Here is a 19,811-nt window from a genome sequence, read left to right as displayed (position 1 = left end):
GTTGATTCATTTTAAAGTATTTCCTTATGTGAAGTGTCTTGCCCATCGGACATGTGGCTGCAGGAGCTGGGGATCGAACCCCTGACCTTCAGGGCGAGAGACAACCCCACTCTACCAACTAAGCCACAGCCGCTCCTGTCACAGATAAACCAACACTAAAAGATGTTTGCTTATTGCATATGACATAAGAGGCAAACAGAATCGTTTATTTTCCTCTTTCCTGCTACTTTAATGGATGAAAAATAAGTGAAGGTAAAATATGAAGGGGTTAAAAAAAATAAGCGACTCAACAACTCCACATTTCAATAGGCTACAAATGTCGTTTTTATTAATACTTTAAATAATGTGTAAATAAAGGGACTAAAGACATGCTTGTGTGACTTCTTCTTCCATTATCAAAAATATGGTGTGGCTTGAAGTTTGCAGCAGAAATCTATCCAGGGAGGAGGGGAAGCGTGCGTCACAGAGTGAGGCGGACGTTGAGTCTGTTCATCTGAAGAAATGAACTTTGAAAGGAGTCCCACCATCAGCACGGAGGGTGTCGGGGTTGTTTTTGTTAAAGGAGGAGGAGGAGGAGGGGGGGCGGGGGGGCAGTGATTTTAACAAACCAAATGTCACATTGAGGAGAAACAAATGTTATCTTTATATATAAAAACTGAAAGACCTGGATACATTTCTACTTTTTCCGCGTTTTCACTACAGAAAATTAAAAAGAAAAAGACATAAAGGAACACACAAAGGGGGGGGAAAACAGCTAGTTTTGATAATCAACTCCCTTTGGTAAAAACTGTAATAAATGGTCTTGCATTTTGTCTTTTTCATATACATACTAACTTTAGCCATTCATCACTAAAGTCCACAGTAAGCTTGGAAAGTATAACTAGCACAACAACACAGATCTGTCATAAAAAGTCTGAGACTATTTACAGTGTATTTACAAAGTGAGCGGCATAAATGTGGACAGTCCTCCCAGAATGAGTGTGTGTTTGTCGACGTGTGTGTGTGTGTGTTCAAGCTGGTGTATTGGCGGAGGGCAGTTTAAAACGGTTGACACTCTCAGGGCGGCGAGGATCATTTGTGTTAATAGAACTATATATAATATATATACACAACACATACACTGGAATACATGTCAGTATCTGACATTCACGAGCTATACAATTTTACAGTCTGAGACCAAACAGTGTTGTGAGGCTGTTTTTTTTTTACATAAATGCAACAGTGCTTTAGGATGTTAAACCCGACAATACTGTTTGGGGCTCAGGCACAGTTTCTAATAATGCTGCCATGTGTTTCGGAAAAAAGGAAACGATCCCTCTTTCCGCTTAGTGAAAGATACATTATTGTGATTTGGCCTTAACGCAGGAATGTCTGAACCAGATCTCCTCCTGACTCTGTTGTGCTCCCTCTAAAGCCTTCAATCTGGGAAGCAAAAAAATTCATTGAAAGACATTTTTCCCTCTTCCTAAATAAGTGCACTTGTCCACCACATTGTTTTCCATGGATACTGTAGAATAACACGACCAACGAGAAGTCCCTGTACTCTTATTCTGATGGCTTCAGACGAATGAACGAGTGGAAAATAACGGAAACCGAAGCTCGGTTTGTGATAAAAGTACAAAAAGCACCACTCTTATCTCTCACAGGCTCACTGTTAGCGACGCTAAGCCCTGTCTGAACAAAAGGCTCGAGGGAGGTTTGTTTGAGACGTGGCTCCGAGTGCTGGTGCGAGCTCAGGTCTGCGACTGGATCATGACCATTCCTAAGTTTTGGCACTGACGGCCCTGTGAAAAAATGGGCCCAGCTAAAAACGCTGGTAAAATCAGTAATCCTGCCGCCCCGGGTGCAACACACACGGTAGCTAGCTTAATTGTGCTCCCATGTCGGCCTTAAAAACACTTTAATAAGCCCTCGTCCCCTACGTCTACTCCTGAACCTGTGTGACTTGAGACCACACACTCCCAGATATCAGTCTTTCTCTCTCTCTCTCTCTCCTCTTGCTCCTCGGTTACGGCGCCTTGCTGGGTGTGCCGTACTTGACTTTGAACTTGTTGATGTTCATGAAGTGAAGGACCTCCGGCTGCCGGCTGGTGGTGCAGGGTAGAAGGCCGTCTCGCCCTTCGCCCATCAGCCACTTGTTGGTCTCTGCGCTCATGTCGCGGGTGACGTGCTCCTTGGCCCACGCATCCACCCAGGCCTGGAAGCGGTTGTGCAGCCGGGTGCTCACCCTCTCATGAGACTGAGAAAAAAAAAAGAAAAGAGATGGACACTTGTCAGGAGGTTGTTTTAATACGAGTACAGCTGTGACATTTACTTTATGTCCTTTAAGATGACTGTAAACAGCTCTTATATGGCCTCGTTTGTGCTTAACTTGAAGTAATAGTTAGCATTTTGGAATCACGCTTTAAGCTGGGATAGGCAACTTTGGAGAAACTAGATAAGAGTAAGGGCGCACTCACACTAGGCCCAGTGCCCCGTACCATTCAGAAGCCTGATTGTCCCCCTCCCCAGTCCCCGTGCTGGTATTGCACTCACACTGTTTTGGGCCCAATAGTGCCTAACCACATATGTCATTACATCGTAATACAACAAGCGCATGGCTTTATGTCACCATGAAGCGTCCTTTAGTTTAAAAGAAGTGTTGTCTCAGAGTCAGCACAATAAAGAACAACACAGAGAACATGGCTGCAACTTTACGGCTCATTTGAAATCGTTTTGGATTTCTCGATTGTGCAACACAGCAACCGATTATTCGTCACCTCCATGTTGCATACACAAGCGACCGTACTGTGCCAACACACACCTCTTTCAGCCATGCCAGGGCCATGGTAGTGCACCGTGCTTGAGCACAGAACGGAGCGTTCACACTGGTCAAACAAGATGGACTCTGGGGGTCAAACATGCTGACAGATGTGGACAACAGTATCAGGCTTTGAGTCTTATCTTATAATTTGTGAATGTTGTCTTTTAACAAAAGTTTTCCACAAACTGAATAAGTGACAGAAAAGCACTGACAGTCCCCAGTCAGGTTTGAAAGCACTTTAACACCTAATAAGGCTTAGCCCCCCCCCCCCCCCCCCCCCAAATAATACAGAAACTTAAAGATATAAAATCATTGTTTTGCCAGTGACTAAGTAAGTCATTTTGTGCCTGTAAAGCTCAAGCCGACAGTAACAGGAAGCCGTGATTACCTGGTGCGCTCGCAGCAGGGCGGTGCGTCGGTACATGTAATCCTCAGACTTAAAGACGTAGACCATCTTGTAAGAGTTGAGTTTGAACATGCACTCCATCTTCTCTTTTTCCAGGGATTTCTTGCCTCCCTCGCAGGCCTCCTTGTCCAGCTGCTCTCGGCCCTTCTGGTACTTCCTGATCCGTCTCAGGTTCCTTGTTTCGAGCGCAAAGACAGACGGGATGAGATGGGATGAGATGAGAGTGACTAATGAGAGCGGGAATGTGTCAGAACTTATCCATTACAGTTCATTAATCAAAGGATGCATCTTTGAATTTGTATCAGAACAACTACATCAAAGTTGACTATAAACATCAGCAAGGATTTTCACAAAAGATAGACCACCCACCTTGGAAGAAAAACGGGCTTCTGAGCGAGGTGCTCCCTTAACTCAGGTGTGGTGGAATCTGGGATTAAATAGCGGCCGACGTAATCAGACCAACGCTGCGAACAAAACACAAGTTTAAGAGATAAGTTAAGTACAGTAGCTCTAACAGCAGCATTGTTTGCAGGTTGGAAACATGTCAAGACAAGTATTTCTGAAACATCTGGAAAAGTCCACCCGAATACAAAACAAAGCTAAAAAAAGAAAAAAAAGAAAACTCATTTTGTTCTAATTTCATGGTTTAATATGAAGACTTTTTACTTGATGTGATGGACTTTGGGTCCTAAATACAAAGCACCACACTTCAGTTTGTTCCCCTTTGATACAAAAGCTTTAGATGTCATATTTGTTTGCAAGGGGAAACTAAGATATATCACAGAGCAAAGAAGTAAATATTTAACAGATGCAGTGCGGGCAGCGAGTGATGCAATGCAATATCTGATGCCCACGTGCTGTTAGGACACGGTGTAATGTGGAATGTGTCTTGCACCAAGAGCATGATGAGGCATCAACTGGACAGTGTTGTTGTGAGGTGGCTGCATTAAACGTTTTTCTCCTTCCTTTATCCAAACTCCAAAGCTCAGAAGCCATATCTCTAAATCACTGCCAACTACTTCCTTACCTCGGCCTCCATGGGCTCGTCTGAGTTCTCCTCCTCTGTGTCGAGCAGCTCCACAGTGAGCTGCACCTGCCCTCTGTTCTTCAGGAACATCACCTGAGAAAGTGACACACATGCAGCAAGTGTGAGGGGAAAACGTATTCAGCGCGTGGCGGTAAAAAATAAACAAGGATGTCCTGAGGGCTCAGAGGAAGCAAAAATCAGGACGCTGACTGCCAGAACACGATCTTCTTGTCATAAACCCTGACACTTAGCAAGAAGGATTTGGCATCCTGGTTAGTGTTTCACAGCTGCAAACTAAGAAAAAAGGATGTTGGTTCACATGTTCATGAATCTAGAGTGACCTAGACTACCTGATGTCATTTTTCAGGAAGAAAAACAAAACAAAAACAGTGAGTCATTTTTTTTGCCTTCACTGGATTGGACAGCTGAAATGCTGACGGGAGAGAGCGGGGGACAACGCTGCAAAAGGGCGAGGCCGGACTCGCACCCACAGCCACTGCAACGAGGACTACTGCATATCCTCCGTACATGGGACATAACCACTAGGCCATCCAGCGCCCCAAATGAATCAGTCATTTAACCTGTTTCAAAGTGAGATGAACTTCAGTGCAACGTTAATTTATCCGATGTTAACTGAAGCTTTCAAAGTGGGTCAAAGTAGTCGACGAGTGCTTTTAAGTTGCTTCTGTATTTCACAGCAGAATCACCGTTGAGCTCCAGAACTCATTTTAGACCCTTAAGATGCCAAACGACAAAATGATGAGTACAGAGCTGTCTAAACGGTAAACTGCACATAACACTTTCTGTATTTCACAAAGAAATGCGAACATCTCCCACTGCGGAGAAGTGTCGAGAAAGATTAATTGGATGTGAACACACCCGAGAACAGAGTTTGATCAAACACCAGCAGGAGAAATTGTCGTGGTCTCAGCTCTCAGGAGAAGGGATATCTGCAGATATCTGAGAGAGCTTAACTACCGTACTGTTGCTAGTAGGAGTGCAAAGCGAACATACTCGTCATGCAGGTCGACAGTTTAAACCTTCATTTTTTTTCTCTCTCTGGGTGACCCAGAAAAACAGACTGCGTCTCATATACCGGAGCACTTAATATTCCAGATTTGATGGTATATTTTATTTTTTTGTGCATTTACCTTGAAGCAGTTTTCATCAGACATGATCTGTTCGGCTTTCCGCTGGTACATGGATTCTGCGGAGCTCCTCGAGGACTGCGTGGTCATGGTTCCTCCGCTGGCTCCGTTAGAGCTCTCGGAGAGGTAGAGGTCTGTAACCTGGACGCAGATCTCGTCGCTCACGATGTGCTGGAGCTGCACGGAAGACAGAGAAATGCGTCAGATTCGGAAGAACAGCTATTTAAAAGTGACGGCTGCTATTTTCATTGGACTAGCTAAAGTGTAGCCGCTGAGCTGATGATGGAACACACCTGCCGGACGATGCTTTGGATGAGCTTGTCCATGGTGAAGGCGGTGTAAGCGTGAATGGTGAACATTTCCCTCAGCGAGTCCTCGTACTGAGAAGCCTCCATGTTTCCATCCAGCAAATTCCTCACCATCTCCAAGAAGGCCGAGTAGTAATCCTCCACCTCAATGTCCACTAGAGAGGAGAATATATAAATAAAAGTTGATGACAGAAAGACTGGCAGAAGCTGTCTTAAAGTTTCCCCAAAGTCCCGCCCTCTTTGATTCCATTCACACTTTGTCTGATATTCTCATCAACTGTTGGCTTTCTTAATGCTTTTGTAATGTCCAGTGTGTGTGTGTGTGTGTGTGTGTGATAAGCTAAGAATCCTTTTTGAAATACTTTCAGCACCAGGTTGCACCAGCTATGAGTGCGTTCAAACGTAGTTCTAACTTATGGAGTTCACGCACTGCTAACATTTGAATGTTTCACCAGCTGAGATCGTTCAAACATAGGCATTAGTTTAATCTTCAATCTTACACCTAGCTGCTATTCTCTCCACATTTCATGCTGTACTGAGAAGTTTGATGTCTGTATGTGACGTTTAGTTCAGAAAAAGGAATCATAATGCCTCTCACTCAGCCCTCACTAAGTGACACAAGGTATTCCTCGTGTTGGAAACACTGGTGCAAAACACCTCTTTATATTTGAATGACTGACAAAATTCTGAATTTCCTGAGAGAACCTTCCCAAAGGTTTAATAAAGTTCCTATCTATCTAAATTGTAAAGTGTAAATTGTAAATGTTGATGTCCTGCATTTTTATGATGATATGGACCTGTGTGTGTGTGTGTGTGTGTGTGTGTGTGTAAAGTCCTCTGTAAAATATGGTTGTCACGGTGGATCATCTAGAAAGGTGGGATAACTTGGAGGAAATATACGATGGCTTTGATTAGTTTTCCTGCTTTTGTTTTCCATGAGTGGAGATCATTTCATCCTTCCAATAATATATGTACCTTTAAATGACATTATGTTCCAGTTGAAGATGTCACTGTTTTAATGTGTAGATTACAGCTGTAGCTGTTATCACCTAATGATCAGGCTTTGTCATCTTTCACCTACGTTTTCATCACTGCCTGTGCTTCAACAGTTTTTTTTTATTTTTTATTTCCAGCTGTTATTCTGTCGAGAGGCGATTAGGCAGGAGAGGCAGCGCGGTCACAAAACACTTCTTGAAGAAAAAGGCAATTCACTGATTGGCTGCAGGGCGTGAGCATATCATATCTGTTACAATATTTAAGTTAGGTTGTACGTAATGCTCGACTAGTTTACGTCTCTGTGATGCATCCAAACAGTGACACAACTAGAGCCTGACTAGTTTCAAAGAAGGGTTTAGTGCGGACTTTAAGCCCTAACTTAGCACAGAACTTACACAAAGCTGGTGCAACAGGCTACACATTTTCTCTGGGAAAACGAGGAATGTGCATTGTGTAAAATTGCAGAATTGTGACCAAAACATGAGTGAAAACAAAAGATTTATTCTCTGCTCTCTGTAGGGAACGTAAATCAGAACCAGATTTGTAAAAAGCCTCTCCTGTTTTACTCACTGGGCTCCTTCAGTCTGAGCTGCATAGCCGGGTTGTCGTTCTTCTCCTTCTTCTGCCCCAGGACTTCCCTCTCCCAGTCTCGTTCTCTGACCTCCTCCTCGATCTGTCGCTCCGCCTGCCCGTAGAGCCGCAGCAGCCGCGAGCACAGCGTCTGGTGCAGCCGCAGGAAGATGTACCAGTTGTTGTTCACGTAGAAAAGGTTGTAGGCGTCGTCGGAGTCCCGCAGCTTCTGCGTCGACGTGTTGCCGAACAGCAGCTTGGATTTCGACGGGCTCCCGCTGCCGGGCACGCCGTTGTGCTTTTTGGAAGCGCCTTCCTCCAGGTCCATGTCGTCCTCTTCCTCCTCCTCCTCCTCCACGTCCGAGAGCTCGCCTCGCTGGGAGAACAGCATGTCGGGGATGAAGTGGTAGATGATCTGCTTGATCTTGTATTTGTCTTCTTTCTGGATGCTGGTCTGACGTTTGACGTGGTGGATGATGAGCGCGGCGGCGTCCTCCAGGATTTGGCTGTCCTCGTACGCCAGCGTCAGGTGGGGGCCCGAGGGTGGAGTGGCGTTTTCCTCCGATGCCTGCTCCTGACGCTGCAGGGCAAAAACATCTTAATGTTAGCTTTTGAGATTTCTGAGGTGAACACTTTGAAAAGAGAATATGCTTCTATCTTTCAGATCATGTTCCTGTAAGTAGTGTGATTCATAAAGCGTCACTGTAAAACGTACCTCGTCATAAATGCTTTCAATTTCATTCAGCAGGGATTTCGACCGAAGCACTTTGGTGTCATTCTGCTTGAAGTTGATGCCTTGATGGTCGAGAGACTTGAGGTAATACTTCTCGTTCTGCTCCCTCCAGATCTTGTTGAAGCCTCGTTGGGCTTCCCGCCACTCCTCCTCCTTTGTCTTTAACCTGGACAGAAGAACGCCAAGTCAAGAAGCGTACACACGACAAACATCTGCTACTCACACTTACGCAACTTCAAACTACAGCCAAGGTGTCGGAGCGTTTCAGTGACTTTGCATCATTCCAGAAAGACAGAACAATCTGCTGCAGCGTGGTGAACTTCAGGCAGGAATAGAACATTTAAATACTTCAAAAGAGTATTTCATTTCACTGCTAAGAAGAATGCAGGAAACAAAAAGTGGAATTAAATATCCAGCACAATTTATTTAACCCACCTCTCAAAAATACATCAGCTCTTCCCTTCCCTGTGTTGAAAAGCTGTCGTTCATAACCTCGGTTTAAGCCCTAAATAAGGAGTCTTGCGCTCATTTACCTCTCTGAATAAACAATAAATAACCCTTATTGATTCCTCGCCACTCTTAAAAAAAACCTGTTACCTTAAATTAAACTTTGTAATTGAAACGGCTTTGCTTTCGATCAACTGGTTGTAAAAGTTTAAGTGGAAATGGGTGACACTGTCCAGGTTCTGCTCTCACCTCTTCAACACGATGGGGACGGACACAGCTGGGTTTTTCTTCAGGCCATCGATGATGTCGGGCGCCTTGTCTCCATATATCCTCTGGATGGCCTTGCGGTGTACGACCTCCGAGGAGCCACCCAGAGTGCTGTCCAATCTGAACTTGGCCTGCTCCTCGGCCGACATGCGGGACAACTTCCGCTGTACCGTCTCCAGGACTCTGATGGTAGCCAGGTTCGTCTCCAGTACGACATCCAGCTGTGTGATAAGACGGCACAGCAGAGTTTATATCAAGTTCAGGGTGTGTCGTGCCCTTCAGTTTACCATATTTTTTTCCCGGCAGAGAAATTTCTCACAAGAGGGACAATCAACAGATAAGTTCCAGGTGTTTAAAGTTTCCTGCTCACCTCAAAGCGTTCGTCCTCACACCGGTAGATATGCTCCTCATACTGAGTCTTCTTCGAGCTGACAAACGTGGAGTCTTCAGACCAGGACGGGAAGGAGACCCAGGTGTCGTTTAAGACCTGGAAACCAAAGAAACAAAAACAGAGAACTGAAGCATCCACACTAACCTTAATGTGGAGTTAAAGGCAAATGAAGCTAAGAAGTATTAGATACTGACTTGAAGCTCTTAAGAAACTCTTATCTGATGGTATAAGATTGTTCATATCGATGCAAATGTCTGTCCACATGTACAGGTTTGGATGTATTTTTTGCCGTTCTCTAAAATCTTTCCGATGTCTATTCTTAGCTCTCACAGGTCTTACCTCTTTACAAAGGGGGGTCCTGCCGGTGCACTTGGGCTGCTGGTAGCTTTTGGGTAGGGCTCTGTAACTGGAGCCTAGTCTCTTACAGGAGGCATAATCGATCTCCATGGCGATGCCCTCGGTGGCTCGCTCCTTAGGGTAGGCTTCGATGTGGGACATTTCCCGATATCCCAGAAAGTTTTTGAACCAGTTGAACAGCTCTGGGAATTTTCTGTATGGAAAATGAAAAAGAAAATTATATTAAAGATAAACATTGTTTACAGCAAAACAACAACAACGACAACAACAACAAATGATTTGTCAGCTGAGAGCACGACAGAGTACCCACCCTAAAAAGGGCAGCACCAGCTGCACCAGTTCAGTCCTGGAGATCACCTCCTGGTTAAAGATGACCAGACACCGCAGGAAGTTGTCATAGGCCTCTGCACTTCGCAAGGCTTTGCGAACCTGCGACGAGAATTCAGAGTTACAATATGTGACAGAGCGAGTGTGGTGAAGGGTAAATGAACAAAACACTTCTTCAATCTTCAGTCATTTTATCAAAGACACGGGACACGTCTTGATTTGTTGTTTAAAAAAAAAGACGTTTTTTTTTATGAATATCCAGATTTACTCATATATCCAGAATGACTGGCATGATAAAACTAAAAAGTCAAATAGTGGCCTGAGGCATTTGCACAGAATTGTTTTTTTGATGTTCTCAGTTTAGATTGTAGAATATGTCAAAACATCCATAAGGGACACATTTGGTAGAAATCTAATCATGTATACAGAATTACTGTCTGAAGTTGAGCAGACTTCTTCAAAGTGTATCATTACAGAAAGATTCACTTTGATTTAAACTGCTGTCTTCTGCTCTCGCTGATCTGTTCTCTTCCTTCACGTGTGGTCTTTGTATCTGCTTATTTGATGGCTGCTCCGTTTTTTAATTCAAATAGAAACACAAACATCTCAAAACCTCACCTTCTCAAAGAACAGAGATTCTGTTCCGACGCCATGCTTGCTGACCTCCGCCACCGAGGAGTCTTTTAAATTCAGTAACTTGGGCTTCTTCTGCAGCGTCACCAGAAGAGGGACGAGAACACACAGGTACAAAAAAACATCAGTTACTAAGAAAATGAACTAAGGGGTCATAAAGGAAGTCACTTACATATTCAGCTGTATATAAGAATTTATGTTTGTACCTTGACAGGGGGTGTGGTTCCTGGAGTTGGATGTCGACGGATCTGACAGCCGTTCTGATTGGGCCTCTGCTTGTTGTTGAGCTGCAGCTTTTTGGCAGTGCCACCGTGATCATTCCTGACAGACTCTGCCTTCTCAGCCGTGGTCTTACTTAACAGCTACAGGAAGAACATACAAGTGATCAAGACAAGGAAACATGAATAAACTTCTTTGAACTTCAGAGCAACAGAAACACTTGACATCAGGACTGTGCTCACCACTGAGCTGTTGGCGTCTGGGAGAAACTGGCCGAACTCTGACAGCAGGTCCTCTTGGTTCTTAAAGAGTCTTGCCACCTGAGCGTAGACCTCTTGCTCCGTCAGAGCCGGTGTGTAGTTCCCACCGGCCTCTTTAGCATTACGCTGCTCTTTCTGTGGGGAAACAACACATGAATAAAACCCATCCACAGTCATTTTTCAAAAATCATTTCCAGATCGTCTTAATTCAGGCCTGCAGACTCCCTTGGGATGAAAGGCAACAGATCTGAAAATAGGTTAGAACTCCACTTTGCAATCTTCAATAAGCATTTTTTTTCTCAACAGTGCACATTTCTCCCTCAAAGTTTGTACATGTCTGCTAGAATTTAAACATTACGTTCAGCTAATTTTCTCTCCCTTGCTTAAGTTGATGAAATAGTCAAAAAAGGAATCCTGTTTTTTTTTTTCCTTTTCTTCAAAGACTGTAAGAAACATGGACATTGTCTCAGTGAGTTCACACAATGGTTTCTAACGATGAGGCAATGGTGAGTCCAACGATGGTGGAGTCTAGAAACATGCTCAGAGGTGCCTCTCTTACAGCTGCTGGTAGGGTTAGCATTAGCACTAGCATTAGCGAGCCTTGTTTGGTGGGAAACCTGCGTCAACCATGAACAAGATTCCTTATTGGGAGTAAACACAAAACATGGAGCCAATGATTACCATGTAAGCTTCAGAGTTTGACATGATATTTAAAGGTACGATAAGCGACATCATTTCATTAGTATTTTGGTTAAAGTAACACATTTTAATCATTGAATGTCACGAACAATCGTATTTTGAAGTGATAAAATAGTGTTTGATCTGTGTCTGTGAGCACCTTGTCTTTAGCTTTGTTCTAAAATCTAAGAAACAATCAGCTTTAGTTTGCACATAGCTAGCCAACTTAAATCATCAGTCTTTTATATGCTATTTTCTAACTGCAAAATGTCTGCAGCTCTCTCTCTCTCTCTCTCTCACTTGTTCTCTCCCTTTCTGTCTTTGCCTTGGTGGTGCTGAGAGCTCAACAGCTATGCAGCAAGCAGCAGCTGCTACTTTTTTATTCTTTTGGGATGTATATTGGTTGACTGTCAGGGTTTCCGCTGCTTAGACTGACTAAATTTACTGAGTGTCACAGTGACGATGGTTATGTTTGATACATCATTTGGTGGGAGGGGCTTCACAGAGTGCTACAGGGTTGCAAAGGGTGAGGCGAAGGTTTTGTTCATTTGACTGTTCAGGTTGCTTACTGCCACTTTAAGGCTGACAAGCAGGAGAATATTTTACATTTCTCTTTTTTTTTTTTTTTTTAAAGGAAGACTTTAATCCATTCAAGCCACAAATGTACTCAATAGCTGAGATTAGAGTCGTGGTGACCGACCTGGTACGTGTGGAGGATCTCCAGGAAGGCTTTGTAAATGTCGGGCTGGCCCTGGAAGCGGTTCTTGATCTTGTTGACGTAGTTGATGGCGTGGTTGAACTCCACAGGCTGGTTGTTTTGAATGGGTGGCCCGGTGGGGGTCCCGCTTAATGGTGGATGGAGCTGCATGGGCGGGGAGCGAGGAGAGGTGTATGCAGGTATGGACGGATTGCTCTGACTGCTGGGTGTCAACGCCGGTGGTTGAAGAGGCTGCAGGTGATCACAACATGGAAGGTTTTAGACGATTTGATGAATTGATGCACTACATAAAACACACACCAGATTTTGTTTTTTGGAGGGGCGAGGGGGTCCTTAGGTTACTTTCCTGACTGAATTCCTCACCTTGCTAATCTTGGCTGGGGTAGGCTGCGTCAGAAGGGGCGGAGCGGTGGTGGTTGGAGCAGACGGTAGCTGAGCCGGGTGTTGGGGGACTACTCCTGTTATGGGGATGTTCTGGACTGAAATGCCATGCGGTGTGATGTGGTGGATCTGACCAGGAGTGGTCACGTTGACCAGGTCGTTGGTCTGGACCTCGATCTTGTAGCCAGGAGGCAGGAAGGTGTTGAAGCCCATGATGAGGTCAGGATGACCTTTGAAAAGTTGTGACACTCTGCTGATGACCCCCGGGGTGTCAATACTGGGAAAAACAAAAACAAAAAAAAAGGAAGAATTAATTCAAAATCCACACTGGCAGTCACCCTTCAAGTCAGTTCTGTAATTTGAGTTGAAATGTCACCAAAACAGAGATACAAACATATATAAATTCACTGTGTTTTACTATTTATAACCTTATATCTTATGTTGGTACGTGTAAGGAGAAATGTCTTTACACAAACAAAAACATGTTTTTTTTTTATTTTTACATCCTTCATGTTTTATTTATTCATGTTTGATTACTGGGAATTTAACAATTCTCAATGAAATATTGAACCAGTCGGTACAGCATGCACGGTTCAATACGCGCTTGTTAATTGCGGGTTTTGCGATTTCCGTGAATTGGCTCTGTTTGCGTGCGCCTGTGAGTCCATGCGCTGGGATAAGAAAACACCTCCCCACCGAGTTATTATCTAATCACTATGCGGTAAAGTTTTTGGGGAAGCTGACAACACTGGTGTCAGATTTCACACATTACTAGTAGTATGAGGAAGCACGGCTGTCTTTCTAATCACTGCTGTGTGGACATTCCTGTTTTAGCGCAGGTGTAATAATGACAAGGAAGAGAAAACGGCTAACAGAAAAATGACTGTCTGCAAACGTTGTTTTGCACGAGTCGCCTACTCAAATGGAAACACTTACGGAGTTTGGCTTAAGTTTACAACAGACTGCAGCAGGCTGATATGTTACTAACATGAAGCTACTGTCTACTTGTCACACGCAGACAGTAGCTGATACCGTCATAGTGCCGACGAGGTGAGAGTGAACGCAGGAAAAAGCAAAGTAACCACACAAAATGAAATATCAAAGCTTCACGGCCTTTTTATGTGTCAAAGTCTGTGAAGAATATGAAGCCTAAATATATATATATATACTGAATGTCTTCCTATTTGTAAAGCTGCTTTTTGGTTTTATCAGTACTGCACTGTGTCAATTAGTTGTACAACACTGCTGTCAGAGGCATGAATGACATGACGTGTACATTCTGGAGCAGACATTTGGCATCCTTATAATTCACATTCTTTTCTGTGAAATGGAACAGTGGGCTCACCTCTGAGACTTGAACTCTTTCATAATATCCAGAAAATCGTTGTAGACCTGAGGCTGGTTGCCAAACTGCAGTTTCACTTGGTCCAAGTAGGACAAAGCATCTTCCACCTTCAGGGGGAGAGAGAAGAGGAAATATCAGTTTCATCAATTTGCATGTTTTCTGTTTATCTAAAAAAAAAAAAAAAATTCTTATGAAAAGAAAACTTTTACTTTGACAAGTCAACAAGGAAATGAAGACATGTATAATTCAGAACTTAACCTAGCTTCAAAAAAGTGATTTATAAGGCCTCTACTAAGGCATGATTTTAGTTACAAGGTTAGAAGTTTGTGGATTCGTCGGAATTTAGACACAAAAGTATTTGAAAGGGGAAAACATGTTTTCAATCATGAAAAGGTGCCAAACTATCAGAACAGCAAAACTTGTTGACATTAACAGGGTTTTTTTTTTGGTTTTTTTTAAACGTGGGATTAGTCAGCTGTATCTTTCAAAATCAAATGTACTAACTAACCTTGAGCCTCTGGAACTGCTGCTGGCCCTGTGCAGAGGCTTGTGGAGCAGCTGTGTGGCTGTGCCCCGACATCACCGAGGGCCCATGGGACTGGACTGCCGGGCTGTGGTGGTGGGACCCGCTGTGAACGGCGGGGCTCGGAGTGTGCCCGTGCCCTCCGCTGTTTTGGGCCACAGTGGGAACCTGGGAAAGCAGAGGCACATTACTTTGACGCTGAGCGGTGAACGTCAGTGGAGAGCAATCAGGTGGCTAGCAGTGTCACCATGTCATTTAAGGGGAAAGCATTTTAAGACATTGAGTTAAGATCAGTAACTACTGCTTACAGGAAGAAAAAGAGCTTCAGTCTCAGTAGCTGACAGGCAGCAAATGTTGATAATAGCAGCTTAAGTTATGAACATTAAGTGACTTAAAACTGCAGTCTGACCTGCGATAAACTCAGAAACACATTAAGCTTGCACAAATCTGCGGAGGACGGACAGGAAAATACCTGGTATCCCTGGGGGACGGAGTACTGGACGCCTGCTGTGGGCTGCATGTTGTCAGACACAGCCTCGTACACAGCCGGGGCTGGAGCAGGGGCCAGGACCCGATGCTGGAAAGCCTCCGCGTTGCCAGCGAGGCGCCGCTGCTGGGACGCAAAAACCGTTTCCTGATCCTCCAGACGCCGCTTCATTATGAACTCATACTTGTAAGAGCTGAGAGACCTGGGTGGAAAAGAGCACAGGGATCCTATTTCTTACTGGAGGACATTCAAGTCTTCAGAATCCATTAAATCAGCTTCTTGATGCTTTCGATAATTCGCTCGTGAACATATGGAAATAATTGTTATACTTGAATTGTAAATCTGTGGGTACACACACTGCCAGCTAACCACTTCAGTCGTGCTGCTTACAATGAAAATTCTAACATAGTCTTACAGCCATCGAAATATCTGATTCTTATTGCTACACAAGAACGCCTGAGGTCAAATTCTGGGGACTGTTTTGACTTCCTAGCTTGTGATGAAGCGTGCATGTTTGTGTTCTTGTTTTTGGATGTTTCTTCTCCTTATGGGAACTACGTAGGTCTGCATGCATCAGTGCAGACTGACATCAAAATGTCTTATTATAGCTCTCGAACCACGATAGGAGCAGAAGTGTATCCATAAGAGATGTGCTTATCAGGCCAAGACCTGACGCTTTACTGTGTACCGCATACATGACAACAGAGCAGCAACGACACCACATGTTGGAGCATCAGTATGAAAACAAGGAAACGGCCGGCTGGAGGGGGGGGGGGGGGGGGGGTATTCAGGCAAAAATAAAAAACTTAGGGAGCAGTGTAACACAAAATAGAGCACGCTGAAACAACAATGCACAGCTTATGTTCTATTTTTTGCACCATCTATGTCTTTTCTTTTTTTTTGTGTATTGATTTTGTAAGAGATCTTCTTCTTTGGATGATAGAGATACATTTGATTTAATGGTTAACCTAACACGTGGTTAAATATCTGCACAGTCAACAATTAAACATTCTTGTTGTCTTTGTCTTAAGTGTGCTATATAAACACAGTTTGATGAGGCTGACTGAAATCTCAACGATTGTATTACCTTGCAAAACCCTTGCTGTATGTATACATATATATATATATATATATATATATTTGTATATGGTGACAGAAAGGGTGCACAATTCCGCAATAACATTTTCCCACGTTTTGCCCGTCTCGCACCGTCAACTTCGTGCCTTGCTTCAGGGTCGACTTATAATAAGTAACACATCTTGAAATGCATCTTAAACGTTAACACGCTGCTTGAATGCAAAACTTGCACGGCGTCCGGAGCCAATGAAAAAACAGGCAAGTCTACGTCACCGACGCAACACAAACAGGTGCTGCTCGCGTGAACGTGGGAGACGAGTCAGCTCGCCATTCACAACTTCCCTCAAGACAGCAACAACTTAAAAAACATGAATAGAGAAACACAACCCCCAGAGATACGTTGCATATCGAGCAAAAGTGACTTAATGAAAGTGAGAGAGTGTGTGTACTTATAACCCACAGCTGAGTCGTTGCTGAGCTTTTAAAAAAAGTGTCGCTCGTGTTGACCGCGGGCAGCGACAGAGAGGCTGCAGTATTTATAGATAACCTCAACTACACTCGGGTTTTTTTGCAGTCCTGCAGCGGCAAACACAGCTCTGCTACATGCTAACAGAGAGTCACCATCCCCTTTTTTTTGGCCTGGCAACACAAGCACCGGCCTCGAGTTTACAGCACACCGCTTTCCCCCGCTCCCCCCCCCTCGCCCGCCATTTACAGCGTGGCGCAGGAGGAGTGCAGCAATGCTACCTCCATTTCCAGAAGGTAAGCACTCAAATACAGCCCACCTACTCGCAGCTTAACACAGTGTTTTAAAGTGAATGAAAGCAGATTTTTTCCTCCCCCCCCATAAACTACGCGGAGAAAGTTCGTCAGGGTCTGTGAGCTGCCAGTTTAGCTGATAGCTAATGTAAACAACATGAGTAGTCCCGACACCGAGCACAGTTTTGGGGGGCTAGCGCATAGGAAGCACATGCAGCTAACTAGTAACGATCCCTGCTTCTGAAACAGGCTTTCTAAAGACAGCACCAGCTATCGATTTATTAGATTACTCGTGTTATGTTAAGTTACAAGTGAATGAAATGCAAAGAGATGTCGATCCCCCCTGTGTGGTTTACTAAAAACGTCCGCTCACGGTTGATAGGCAGCTAGCTGTGTTAGCTTTGCTGATTGAACTCACCCCTCTCCTAAATAGCAAACTGATGATCCCAAATGATGAATAGATAATCCGTTAATCAGTGGGTGAACCTCTACAACTCTAGGCTAGGAAAAGATACCACAAGTGAGGGCTGATAGCAACTTATCAGAGGCGTGTGAATTAAAATAAACAGTTCAAGCAGTGGGGCTGCAAAGTGGAAAATCTCCCCGAGAGAGGAAAACAATCTCCGTTCGGTTGGCTGTGGCGGGAGGCGGGGTTTTCAGATGTAGCCCCGCCCTCCGACGCGCGCTATTGGTCAGTTCGTGCAGGGGATCCGCTAATGGGCGGGGCTAAGGACCCGGGTTCGTGAATCTGAACTGTCAATCGAGGATTTTATTGCACAGTAACCAAGCACGCCCATTTTAACTTGAAGCGCGACACTGGCAGCAGTCAGAAGAGTCCCGCTTGTATGAGGACAGGTTCACATTTAAGGTAACAACCACGAGTGAGACGCCAGACAAACAACATGACTGCAGCCATCAAATTTAAGTTTTATATGCCACTGCAGGATCGAGATTCCTCTTCATCGGCACATTTTTTTTTTTTTTTTAAACTCGTCCTTCAGGATTATCCTACCTGCGACTTTTTGTACTTAATCAATAAAAGTAATATTTAAAAAAGTACATGTTTAATTAAAAGCACTAATTATGGCAGTACAAATAAACACTCACCGTCTCTCTGTGTCTAAATATAATTGTTTATGACTGCTTATTGTGGCCAGGCTTGTTATCATTCCTGCAGGAAATAAATGTTTGATGTGCAAATGCAAGATGAACATACCTTCACGATGTTTTTGTATTATTATATGCAGTTCATTTTAATGAACTGTGTTTTTGTTTCCACCAAGTAAAGCTCTCAACACACTTTAGAGAGTAGCAGTGTATATTGCATAAAGAAAAACAACAAGTGCTGCAATTTCTGGAATATGGCCCATGCTTTCTGTACGTGGGTTAACCTTTGTGTCTTTAATAAAACACATACGCTGTGATACAACAAAGCACCCAGCACAGCTACTCTTCCCAATAACGGGAACTTTATTGGGATATAATTCGGGGTTTGCGTAATATATTTTTAAAAATATCTATCCACACAAGATGAGCTACTTCCTGGAGTTTGCAAGACATGTGACATTGTAGAGGCGGGACGGAGGGAGTCTGCCTTTTTTTTTTTTTTTTTTTGCACTTGTGCCCCTCCTCTTTGTGGACATTTCAGCCAATCATGGCGTGCAACCGTCATTGCAAATCCCAAAAAAGGTGGAACTTCCAAAATAAACCCTCGCCCACGACAGGCGGAGCTGCGCCACCAAGCCCGGGATTCCTCCCTCTCCAGCCGAGGCGGAGGATTCAGGGAGCAGCGACCGTAGGCTGCAGCACACACACACACACACACACACACTAACACACACGCATCGTACTCCACTATCCCGACTGGTTTTCTGGTACAAAAACTACGTGCTTCTTCGCGAAACACACGAGGCCTTGCATTTGACAAACAACACGCGTGGTTTTAACACAACATGGGGCGTGTGTGCAGCGGGTTAAGTGTGTTATTTCTCCCTCAAGTTTTTTTTTGTGTGAAAAAGCATGCGAGACAACAACGCAGTGCGGGCTGGAGATCCCCCACAAAAAAAAAACCACCGAGCTACACGGTTACGACGAGCATTCAGCTGGTGCACTCGGCGCCAGTCGACGTGCACTCTCTCCAAACAAAAGACTCATGGCACTTAAAAACGCATCAGCTGGGGGGGGGGGGGGATCGACGCCTCGCATGTACGTCGGGAAATACGGCGCAGACGAGCGACACTGCATCTTTTCTGGGCGGCAAGAAGCTGATCCGGTTGCCCTTACTAAACAATGCCAAAGTCAAACGAAACGGGAACTACGGCGGCGTCGCTGGAAACACGGCTGAGCCACGCCATAACCCCCCCAAACTCTAAAAAAAAAAAAACCCCAAAAAACGCAGTTCTCGTTTTTCCTGCACATTTGACTACCGAGCCGTTAATAAAACCCCAAGCCATTCTTTGTTTACTTCAACAGTCGGGAGTAAAATGTCTAACCTGCCTCACCACCACCACAACAACTCCCTCCCCCTGCTACAGATCCATTAGCGTTACATGCTCACACAACGCTGCAGACAAAATGTTTGCACTCCCAGACAGCGGGATGCCTCACATTATGAGCACACAGCCCCGGGGACAGATTGTTTACCAGCACACAAAATGACGACCTGCAGATTTATCCAGCTACCACATTTTGTATTTGGCTTTTTTTTTTTTTTTTTTTTTTTATTCCGTAGCCGTTTACGACCATTAAAAAAGCCCCCCTTCAATTCATTTAAAGACACAAAGGGCGCAAGTGGTCACACAACACTTCCCTAATCACAACGTTAACTTGTAATAACACCAGTATAGTGAATATAATTTTATTTATGCAGCTGTTACATACCCAGGAAAAAGACTCCTTGCTCCGGATTCGTGTTTGTAACAAAATAGTTGGAGACGCCCCCCTCCGTTGGC

General features: G+C 44.3%; 1 protein-coding gene across 3 annotated transcripts; it reads right to left on the bottom strand.

Moving 5' to 3' along the window:
• Nucleotides 1-300: 300 nt before the first annotated feature.
• On the bottom strand, nucleotides 301-19,811 carry sin3aa (SIN3 transcription regulator family member Aa). 3 transcript variants are annotated; one of them, XM_061035922.1, is made up of 21 exons: nucleotides 19,741-19,811; nucleotides 15,010-15,226; nucleotides 14,523-14,705; nucleotides 14,015-14,121; nucleotides 12,652-12,946; nucleotides 12,271-12,519; nucleotides 10,875-11,027; nucleotides 10,620-10,775; nucleotides 10,399-10,488; nucleotides 9,764-9,882; nucleotides 9,436-9,646; nucleotides 9,076-9,192; nucleotides 8,688-8,926; nucleotides 7,974-8,157; nucleotides 7,259-7,838; nucleotides 5,678-5,847; nucleotides 5,388-5,561; nucleotides 4,237-4,329; nucleotides 3,579-3,673; nucleotides 3,192-3,384; nucleotides 301-2,239 (listed from the first exon to the last, which is right to left on the bottom strand). In XM_061035922.1, exons 2-21 carry the CDS (start codon nucleotides 15,193-15,195, stop codon nucleotides 2,009-2,011), a joined length of 3,825 nt encoding a protein of 1,274 aa, XP_060891905.1. In that variant the 5' UTR covers nucleotides 15,196-15,226; nucleotides 19,741-19,811; the 3' UTR covers nucleotides 301-2,008. The 3 variants fall into 3 exon arrangements, with proteins under 3 accessions (XP_060891905.1, XP_060891902.1, XP_060891903.1); XM_061035919.1 differs by lacking the exon at nucleotides 19,741-19,811 and adding an exon at nucleotides 17,279-17,483; XM_061035920.1 differs by lacking the exon at nucleotides 19,741-19,811 and adding an exon at nucleotides 17,279-17,484 and having other exon boundaries at nucleotides 2,101-2,239; nucleotides 3,192-3,436.

Source organism: Labrus mixtus, chromosome 4 (genome assembly GCF_963584025.1).
Source record: "Labrus mixtus chromosome 4, fLabMix1.1, whole genome shotgun sequence".
NCBI lineage: Eukaryota > Metazoa > Chordata > Actinopteri > Labriformes > Labridae > Labrus > Labrus mixtus.
Note: the sequence above shows the minus strand (reverse complement) of the source record. Positions and strands in the feature narration are given on the sequence as shown.